Source organism: Barbatula barbatula (assembly GCF_947034865.1).
Source record: "Barbatula barbatula genome assembly, chromosome: 19".
Taxonomy (NCBI): Eukaryota; Metazoa; Chordata; class Actinopteri; order Cypriniformes; family Nemacheilidae; genus Barbatula; species Barbatula barbatula.
The window spans coordinates 4908296-4919792 of NC_136782.1; the positions used below are offsets into that span (position 1 = coordinate 4908296).

Consider the following 11497-nt stretch of genomic DNA (forward strand, 5'->3'; position numbering starts at 1 on the left):
AACAATAACAATGCACTCGCGACCTGAAGTGCATCCTATTTGTTGGTGTTAACATGGTAAAACACAAAGCATGGCTCTAAATACTCCATGGGACTGTCTGCTGAGAACCACAGGAAGAGGTCAACAAGACAAAGTCTCATCACTTGAGATTAAAAGCAAACTATATCTATGTCCATGTAAAACTGATCTTCCAATGTTTTTGTACTTCTGAAGATCTGTAACTGTTATATGTTTCAGGAGTTGTAAAAGGATTTTAATGCGTGGCATTACTTGTAAACCACAGGAAGAGAAATCAGATGACAATGGTCATTTCACATTAGTAGACGCTTAAGCAACTTACACATTAACTACTTAATTGTCTCGTTTGTGAGTAGGTGTAATGTCACAATTATAATTTGTGCAAATTATAAAAAAATATTAAGATTTCACACTTTTTAATGAATATTGTTGCTGCTTGATTGAAAAAAGGAGGTTAACACAAATAACTACAGACTGGGATAAAGACCCGAAAAATCTGTGTGTAAAAATAGTCACCATTATGACTTTACTATGATCCATGGACAACATTACCAATTAGTTAAGTAAATTGTTTATTTTTAAGACAATTATTTATGTTGTTTATTGATGGAAATCAATATCATAAGTTATTGCTAACACACATTATTACACACGTGCATTGTTTTGTGTCCAATTTTCACCATTATATTATATTAGTACATGTCATTGAAGGAGTATCAGTGAAAGTTCATCCAGGAGGAAACATTACTCCGTACCATTAAAGATGATCAAGAGATCTGTTGGATCATTACAAACGGGAAACCAAACCATTGTTAGAATTCTGATACTAGAAGATTTTATATGGGGATAAACGTAACCCTGACCCATCCTTTATTCATCCAGATTACAAAGGGCGGATTCGAGCAGTTCGTTCTCACACACACACACACACACACACACACACACACACACACAAACACACACACTCTCTGTTCCTGATGAACATCACCAGCACTGATCTGATGATCTACTGCTGCATAGACTGTAAACACGAGCAAACATGCTGCACGTATGACCAACTATTTCTTATGCAGTGCATTGCAGTTATTAAAGAAACTTAACTTAAAATGAGATGAAATATTTTAATTTGTTTTGTTAGATGAAACAGATATGCACTCTACAAATACAGAGCAGACCGGCAGTTATGGTCTATGGCTTTAGTTGTAACACAATATAAGTCTCAAATTGTAAATAGCATTCTCGTTTATTATTTATACCTATTATTACCTTTAATAATTTTATGAAGAGACAAGATGACTGGATTCTGTACGCACAAATAGAATACATTATTTCACAGTTTATTGGCTTAAACTGCTGTTGTTGGCTAAACTAAATGTGTAGGCCTCAGTAATAGTGTGTGTCTGTAATACTTAAGTGCTTTCTAATATAAACATTCTTTTACACATTCTTTGAATCGTGAACTAGTCTATTAAAAATGTGTAATATTTAATACTAAATGACCAGTAGTTGCCAAAAAGTGAATTTACATTTTGCTTTTTATGAAATATATTATTAAATATGTATTATGCAGGAACAACTTTGTATTTATGATGCTGTACTTTAGCTTTGGCAAGAATTGGCAAAAAATAACACGCGTCCATTTAAAGATATTGCCTAGGAGAACGACTACAAAATATTACTACACAAGAGGGTAATAATAATGTAAAATGACTGTATGCATTAGTTCCAGTGATCTTTTTATCTTGGTTTTGGTATATTTAAATAAAACTTTTATTTCACTTTTATTTTCAATTTTATTTATACACAGTGTGATAATTTAATCAAACCTGGGGAAGCAAAAAAGGTAATATTGTACAAGAGTACCCTCTGGACACCAATCTTGGCCACTATTGTAACCTCTGTGCAAAAGTTCACTCAAAATATATTGTGATGAATATTAATCCCATAGAACATCAATACATTTCTATAAAGAACCTTTTTTGGAAACATTTGTTTCTGACAGTAGTGGTCGGGACTCTTTATATTCAAGCACATCCACATATCGGTGACCAATAACCACATGCTGTTGCCATAGGAACCCAACCCATACTGGCTGTTTCTCAATGCCGACGATCGTACATAGCAACTTTGTCACAATAAAGGAAATGTGCTAGAGTATCTGTGATACAGGCCACAACAGGCCTCTTCGTTTCAGAGACCAACAGATGCTGGTTAAACAACTGAAAATACAACTTTATATGGACTATACTGACTTTATATTGCACTCGGTATTGTTTGTTTAAAAGTATTAGTGTGGATCGATACATTTTTTTAAATAAATCTGATTACTGTAAATTGCACCAACACACAGTTGATGATAAAAAGCCTTTTGGGATTTTCTGAGGTTTAGATTATTAAAACAATTATATAATAGAAAAACGAAGTGCTAAGACTGTCAGAGTTTAAATACACATCTATTGATATATTATTGATAAATTATTGCAGTATTATAATAGTTTTTTATAGTCCTGGCAGTTTTCATACTGAACGCTTTTAGCCAGCAGAGGGAGTCCTGACTTGAGAAGTGTAAGACCATCTGATTCCTCATTGTTTATAAGTGGGTCTTGCCTGTGGAAATACAAAAATGTTTACACATAAACTAATCATTTGTTACATGTGACGCTTTTTAAATGCTCCACTTTCTTTTTTGAACAATTCACTGAACATGTAGACATGACCGACACTGACTACAACTATTAAACAAAGAGATCATCTTCATAACAGACATAAAGACCAGCTTTATTTCAACTCTTTATGAATGAACAGACGTTTCTCTGAGTGCCTCTGTACTCCATATATGACTGCATAACATCACACATGAAGAATCCCACACATGTCTTAAAACACATGTGAAGAGTAAGAACTAGATACACCTTATAAATTACTAACAGAAAATTCACTCCTGACTGAAGCCTTCCTCATAAAATTCATACACTACAACTAAATATAAACAAGTTCAGTAGCATCGTTTATTTTAATCGTTTTTTGCTTCCCATCGCATTTGGAGACGTCTGCTACCAAACAGAGTTACAAAACAGTGTTGTATAGTGCCTGCATTCACTTTCACTTTTCTGATGAATGAGATTGTGTTACTGTTGTGTATTACAAGTAAAAACAATATTACACAAGTATAGCAACGTGCACAGTTTTACTCCAAACTAAGTTCTACCGCATACGAATTTTTAGGTGTGCAAACCTAACAAGCAATGTTTTATAGATGAGCAGGAATCAAAATAACAATGTAGACAGATTGTCGTGATTGCTAATATTGCAGTGTTTCATTGCGTGCGCCCGCAACGTATTTTTATACTTAAAATGTATGAAAGTTATTGCGTTCAATGACATCATTCTTAAAAGAAAGCAAAAGAAAAAAGGCTTAAAATAAAAAGACAAATCGTCGCCTTGGAGTTATAAGGAGCAGGTTTGAGATAATGAGCTACAAAGTCTTTGCATTCCATTTCACTTTATAGATACAAACTTTTTGTATTAAAAAAGTCCCAAAATGTACACAACTTAAAAAAGAAACATTGCACAATGTAAATAAGTTACCGAAACATTATATGTGAATAACTCAATTTTGCAAAAATGTGAGAAATGTATCATTCCAAGGTGACGGTTTCTGGTTATCAAAATGTATGTAACATGTCCATAGTTAATGTGTTTAAATGCATAGGTTAATCCAAGTGGTGAACTTGAAGAAAATGTCTAAAATAATACTTTAAATCAAAAATAGCTTTTTAGAAAGCCATTGTGGCTTTGTCTGATATTTTGGAATACATTTTAAGTGTGGCTTAAGTGTCCAAATACTTTGGGGGGCCGTTGTTTGTCTTAATTTAAAACAAAGAAACACAACCCCCTGAGATCAACTCTGTAACCAACTTCAAACCTTGTTTCATTTGATTTGATTTTATACCAGGAGGATTACAATGTTGTAATGTTACCCATCTATTTTAGCCATTTTGACTGTTGTTGTTCTACACAAGGTAGCAATAACACAAACTCTGTAGGTGTAGTTTTGTTAATTAGATTAGAAATGATTTTTTTTAATATAAAATGTCGTTTTTTCCTGTTAAACATTCAGAGATGCAAGGTCATCTTTAAGATTTTGATTACTTTTAGGATGCAATAATCGTTGTTATACTGCATACATTCACAACACCAAGCAAAACATTAAAAAAGTTCATTATCAGACTTGCATATGTTGAAGAAATGGTAATAAAAAGGTTATAGCATTTAGGTTTGTCTTTCGTTCAGACCATACTAAAAACAGCATTTTCATTTCAAAGTGTCAGAAGAATAAGAAATCTCCCGTCTAAAGAGAGGGAAAGCCTCCTCTGTTATATCCGCTGGTCAGATCGTAGGAGACCGGAGGTGTAGTGCAGTCTGTAAAGAAGCTTGAAAAGGTAAGTGCACATGGCGAGCTCTGTTCCACAGGCAAAGCGCCAGAAAGGTCCGCGTGACTATAAAGGTTCGGCTGCACTGGTGCCGTCTGCATGTCCCCGGACTTTTTGGGGGCGCCGCTACAAGTTCCCCAAGGGTCTGTGTATAAAAACCCACCAGTTACAAAATGTTGCGAGTCGTATGAAAGCGACTCGGTGGCATCCTGTTGGACCCTGACAGGTGCCGCTTGAAATAGATCCTGCTCCGAAACCATGCTGCTGTAGTCGGGCCCGAGAAGCTCCAAAAACTCGGCTGCTTCCGGGGTCCCTCGCTCCAGGTCTTTGAGCAACATGCCAGACGTGGATGTAACTCTGGAGGTGTTGGCCGGCTCCGTAAAGAAAGATGGAGGGAGGTTTCGGTGTCGCAGGGGGGGCTTCTTGGCCCTTTCTCCCCGTACATCCTTTGCCGGGTTGAACAGGGCAGCCAGACTCTTGCTTTGAAGGTTGGCCTGCATCCCGTCCCTCTTGGGAGGCGTTTTGTTGGCCAGGCTGCTTGTTGGGGTTGGGGGCGAGCCTTGTCTCTTGCATGGCTCCTGAACAGGTGCGGCCCCTGGCGAAATGATTCCCGTGCACCTTTTTATCTGCTTCTGCAGGTACTTGCGATGGTTGACTTTTCTCTTGGACTTGACAGGTTTGTCCAGCGCAAGTTTGATGTTGCTGGACGCCGAGTCGATGAAGCTTAGAAGGTCTCTAGTGGTTTCCCTAAAGTCACCTTCACAGTCCACCTCACCCAAAAAGCCGCCCTCCAGACTCTTTTCCACCTCATACTCCATGACCGAGCCGGGAAAGCAGAAGTTTAAGAACTGTGAGTTCATGATGGCAGCTTGAACGGCCATCTCTCTCAAACGCCGTCTCCCGAGATGCCTGCAACAATCCTCTAAAGCATATTACTGATCTGCATTTCCAGGGTGACGTGCTTACTCTCGGTCCTTCTCAGGACACGCTCAGTTCCCCTCCACTCTGCCGAAAACTGGAGTTTGGGGGAAGGGAGGATTATTTTAGGGGGCAGGGCTAATGATGTCAGAACATCAAAGAGGAGGGGCAGAGGGACCCTGGGACTTAACTCTTTGCTCACGCCTGACCACCTGCAACTAAGAGGGATTTGTCTGAGGCTTCCCACAGAGCAAAAGCACAATAAACTCGGGTTTAGCTGTCTTGGGCATGGCTGCTTGTGTATGTGAACGATTTGCTATTGTGCGTGTTTTTGTCCATTTCCCTCAATGTAAATGGGACAATTTGCCTTATTATTTTGAAACTAATGGTTAGATAAGAACTTTATTTTATTTGCTCTATTTGCTTTATGTACAGTAAAATAACATTAAAGTCCAATCGTTTAGACTGGGTTCAAATAATCATTAAGAGATCTTAGCTTTATCTTAGGTTGAAGAAATGTATTTGTTATTTGTATGTATAAATTTACAAAGCATGCATGTAAATTTACACGTATTTAAATTTGACAAATGAATATTTTTTTGCAGATTTAAACAAGTTTACTTTTAAAAAGTTTAAAATGCAGCTTAAAAAATAAATAAATATATAAAATTAAAAATAAAAATAAGACTTTTATTATTTTAAAACATTTCTAATAATATTTAATACAATATATGTTTACACGTTGTTTAGGCTGGCTTCTTTTTAAATTTAGATGTTAAGATTTAGAAATAATACTAGAAACATCAGCATAGTTGTCCTTTCATTAAATGATTACATTTAATGCAGTGTGATTTTCATCATATACTTTTATTTTATGTTTCATGTATCTCTTTGAATGCTTATTGCATCAAAATGAACAAAGTTCTAGAGACCTTTTAAAAGATGTAAACAACAGTGGTTCCGAAGCACTTCCGGTTTCAGCTTTTTTAACACTATACAAACTTAACGCAAGCAAAATATTTAGAAACAATAGAACTGAATCAAAATGTTTAAAAAAACTTTTACATATACAATTATATAGTGCTCGTGGGAAATGCTTTTTGTTTAAATCTTGCAAAATAAAATGATTGATATGATAAGCAACTGGAGAAACACAGACAGGTGATATTCTGTAACTAAGTTTGTTGTTCTGTGGGTGCTACAAGTTGATTTCTCGTGCTTTCACGCAGCAGTGGGAATTTTAGCCTCTGTCTGACAACTATTATAGGCTGCCTTTGACATACAGCTCTACATGGTCTAAATAGCTTCTATTCTTCCCCCGGGCACTGAAAGGGATCTTTGTGCCAGAGATTCATTAAACTGCACCTCACAGCCCCTTCGTAAAATGAGGCTCAATAATGAACAGTCGATTTAACTAGAAAAGCTGCCGGAGCTGTTAAATTAAATAAAGGGGAATAAAGTGCAGTTCAAGCCCAGTGTGGCAGAAGAAATTTTGACCTTAAGAAATCCTGGGTATGAGCGAAATAGCCGCTGTAAACATTTTAGCATTTGCAGGAAGTTTCTTGGCCAGCAGTGAATGCCGAATAGAGATCCAACGCTGGGAGTTTTGCAGGGGTCCGAACGGATCCTGATTTCGTGAAAGCGCTTAAAGGATGTAGCTCTGATTCTGAGCAATGAAAGAAAACACTTCAGGGTGGAGGGATTAACCGAGTGTTTGACTATATAGAGAGATTACTATTGATTCAATAGCATTGATTTTAGTATACGTTAGCTTTTTGAATAGAATTATTACAATATAATATAATATAATATAATATAATATAATATAATATAATATAATATAATAATCGATATTATATTATATTACGTTTTTTATAATATAATAATTACGTGAACCATATAAATATACTAAATAACTAACAAAATAATATTTTTAATTCATTTTAAAGTTTAATATTAATAAATTACCAAATGTATTTATCTACCTAAACAGAGTTTTTGTTTTCACTAAGCAGTTAAAAGGCTTTAGAAGTCAGTTTAGACATACTGACTCGCAGCCAAACCGGATTTGATTCGGATTGACTCCATTAAACTTTCCCAGACATAAAACGTGTTTATGGCGTCACTAACAAAGTTTCTTGTTTCTTGCATGTTTCATTTAGCATGTCGTGAAATCACATGCCAACGGACAGTTTCGGCCGTGCCCTTTTAGTTTCTCAACTGAGAGTTTTCCCAGGGAATTCTTTTCTTATTCCCTCCCCATAAGTGCATTTTAAGGTGAGACTGTGAATCATTTGGATGTTGGAAAAGAAAAAGAAAGTCTAAGCGCTTTTGAGAGTGGGGGACCATCGAGAGCGTTATTATCATGTAAATTGTGATGGAGAAAAGGGACAGTGAAACTGATAGCGGTGATCTAATTATCTGTAGCCCGGCTCAAGCCCCGGCCCTGAATGGGGGTCCCGGAGAAGCTGCCACGGCTCCACAATAAACTGTTGTACCACAATAGAAAAACAGCAACAGTGTAAAAAGTGTTTTTCTTGGCTTTTTTCACATTCACACTTTCAAAGTTGAGGTTATTTTAAATGTCAACTTCAATATAAATACAGTATACACATATAACCAACGTCACTTAATTATTTCCGAAAAGCATGTAAGAAATGTATTTCTTTGCTCTCTGATATCCATAAGATATAACATTAAAACTAGCTTGGTCTTCGTCTCTTAACATTAAGGCCCTGCATGGGGTGCGTACTGGATTTCTTTCATTTTCTTTCTCAACAAGTCTCCGGACCGCCCCTCTCTCTCTTCGGGAGCCTAATTTTGGCACGGTGACATCACCAGACGAACGGCTGATATTTTCCCGTCTTCCCGCACAGAGCTTTTGTACATGCTAGTCATTCACGTTTGAGGGCTTTGACGCACTGATTCCGGAAACAAGTTTCTATGGCCACATAAAGGCCGAGGGGATCAAAGAGGCTGGGCAAGGGGATACTGACACAGAAAACAGAGAAAAGAATTGCATGACATTAAAGAAAAGAGGCAGAGGAGATCTCTAAACACTTGAGCTTGCAGGAACGGCCCAGACAATTTTGGCTGGATCCAATTCATGAGGTTAAAAGTAAAGGAGCGAATGACGTCACACTCCATTGTAGTTTGTTTTTATTAAACTACTTTGTATAGTCGGCTTCACTTGGTAAAAGGGTTTAGTTATTTTCTATTTTCTAGTTTATTCAGTGTACTATTACAGGGTATATATGAAGATCATGGAGCTAAATTGATACTTTTTAGGACCTTTTTTAAGACTCTTTCCATTCATTTTAAGACCTCATCGCCACTTCAGGTTTGAATTTTCATTGTTACAGAGCAGCTGTACAAGAAAACATATTGACTATTAGCAAAACATGTAAGGTTATGGAAGTCAAAACAAAAAAAGGTGAAAACACAGAAGACAGACACAGACACACCCAAACACAAAACATTCCACGCACCAACAGACACACATACAAATACGCAGACAGACACGCATACAAAATAAAACACCTTGGGAAGAGGCATTTAAGACTTTTTAAGGGTCTTATTTTCTATTAATGTATTTATCGACTTTTAATACTTCTTAAGACCCCTCAGACACCCTGTATTAAAAGAACTAAGTATACGTTTAAGTATATTTGGTCTATACTTGTACTCAATCTTTTGATCGAGATATACTTCAAATCTAAAGTACAATATATTAGTAATAGTAATACTTACAAAAATATTAAGCATTCTTATGTATATTTAAAAAAATATATACATCAATACAATATAAATAAAATAAAACAATCCAAAACAAATAATAAAGCAAGTATGATTTTTAAGGTCAAATTAACTTTGTAATGTTTCATGTTAAAGTCAATAAACTTTGTAGTAGTAACTTAATAAACTAAAACAAGTGCTACAAATATTAAACTAGCAAACTAGAAGTTCACTTGATTAAAAAAACCGCTAGAACTAGTTGTGTTAGAACGTGTGTTAAATAAAAAGTGGGCCAATTTACTTTAAAGTACTGTAGCATTAAAGTATAGTTACAAGTGAACTACTAGTATGTTGATATTAGTATACTTACTACGTGAAGCATACTTAAAATACACTTTAACTTTACTTAAGCATACTTAATCAAATAAATGAAGTATTTTTGAAGTGGTGTGACAAGGGAATCATATCACATATTATAGAAGAAAGCCCTGTTTAACTAATAATAATGTTTTGTCAATAATGTTTTGCATAAAAATTCTTAAAAGCTTTTTGGAACTGTGTTAAATACACATTTTATGATGATTGCACCACCTGATATCTTAAGTCATCAAATCCATTAACTTTTTAAGAACCACATGAAACCAAAATCAACATGCAACCGACATACACATGCATGTTACACTAAATGTTTTTTTCTCTTTATCATCTTGGACACGATTATTTGTAAGAGGGTCAACTGTACGTAGAACATCACTGCAAATCTGGTCCACATATACAAAGTTCCTTGGAATTTTTGTTATAGAGGCGAATGAAATCAACAAGGTCAAACTAAGTTGAACAAATTCACTGGGGGGGGCAATGAGGCGGCCGAAGGAACAACATTCATCTTTCCGCTTTCGATTCACGTCCGTGGAAAGCTGCTTAAGCAAACGGACCATTGAAAGCGTGTATTGTTTGGTTATCGGTACACACCGCGCACCCGCCCTTCTACCCGGGGAATTTACAAACTCAGCACCCACTCGCTTTTACCCAGTTCACTCTGACTCCCTGATCCCCCCAGACACTCTTTCCATGAACACACATAGACGTCTTGTCCCATTAGTGTGTGGTCTCAGTGTAAGCAGTGACACATCTAGACACCCAGCTCTCTCTGTCAGCAAAATACTAGTAACGTATTTGATTGATGAAAGTGTCAGACAAGAAGAAAGGACATTCAATTAATGGTCCTGAGAAAAGTGAAATAGTGTTGAAACCCCCCAACGATTATCTCTCGTGTTTTTCTACATTTGTATGCTAAAACACATTAAGAAGTTCATATTCTGAATGAGTACGATATTTGGTCAAATTTATCCTCATCATGCCGTTTACCCTTTGATGACCAATTCAATTTGTTTGCTGACTAGAAAGTTCAGGCAATGTTTTGCAAAAATAGGATCCAGTTGTAAGTGTACTCTCCGTTGGTGCATTGCCATTATGGACAGTAATACTCAAGGAGTTATTAAACTTACCTAGAAATCTCTATACCCCCCAAAAAAACTGAAAACGTAATAATTGTGGTGGCCAACCACACTCTAAAGGTGTTGATCCATCATGACAGTATACTTTCAGAAATAAGGTTCACACGATGTGTCAAACATGTCAAAAGTAAACGTTAATGAGTTTATGCCGTGATCTTCACACACTCTTAAGAATTAAGCGTTTAGACGATCGTGATGAATTCTTAACGCGACACACACGTCTTCCGGAAATCCTGTTAAATTCAACCAATTAGAACAGGGGTATTCAATTAAAGTTCCCAGAGGTCCCCGATCTTTATATTTTCTTCCAAATGGGGGTCCGGACAATTTTTTTTCTTAATAAATATTTGGTCAATTATATATAAATAAAAGATGTGATCTTTTATCAGGCCATTTGTTTTATATTTTTAAATCCACGGTATGTATTTATGTATGTATTGTAGGCTCTGTGGCTCTTCATACCCTCGAAAAAGAAGTCTGATACTTTATATTTTCAAATAAAAAAAACGACTGACAATATACAAACAAAAAAAATGTATATAACACTTAACATGCTCTCATCATAAACAGAAAAGAAATGAACTTACTAAATGAGCCTTTCATACCAGAACTACATCTATCTTTAAATCATTTCACAGTTAGAATGTTGTTCATAACAAAATGTGACCCTGCTTGTGTAAACCCAGCAGAAGTCTTTTTACTGTTTTCTATGCAATCTATGAAAAATATAACAACGATATCTTCCATATTGACTGAATAAGGCCATTTTAAAGATTAAAATCTAAGTGAAATTATTGGTTGAAATGAATCTTTGATGATTGTTATCTAATAATTAATTCGAGATGTTAGTCTTGGTTTTCACAAATGTTCACATGA

At 35.8% G+C, this 11497-nt stretch overlaps 1 protein-coding gene across 1 annotated transcript; it reads right to left on the bottom strand.

The window, feature by feature from the left end:
* Positions 1–3438: 3438 nt before the first annotated feature.
* Positions 3439–5452, bottom strand: fam181b (family with sequence similarity 181 member B). The gene has a single exon (XM_079481351.1). The coding sequence runs from the start codon at positions 5330–5332 to the stop codon at positions 4370–4372; it is 963 nt and encodes a 320-aa protein (XP_079337477.1). The 5' UTR covers positions 5333–5452; the 3' UTR covers positions 3439–4369.
* Positions 5453–11497: the final 6045 nt, after the last annotated feature.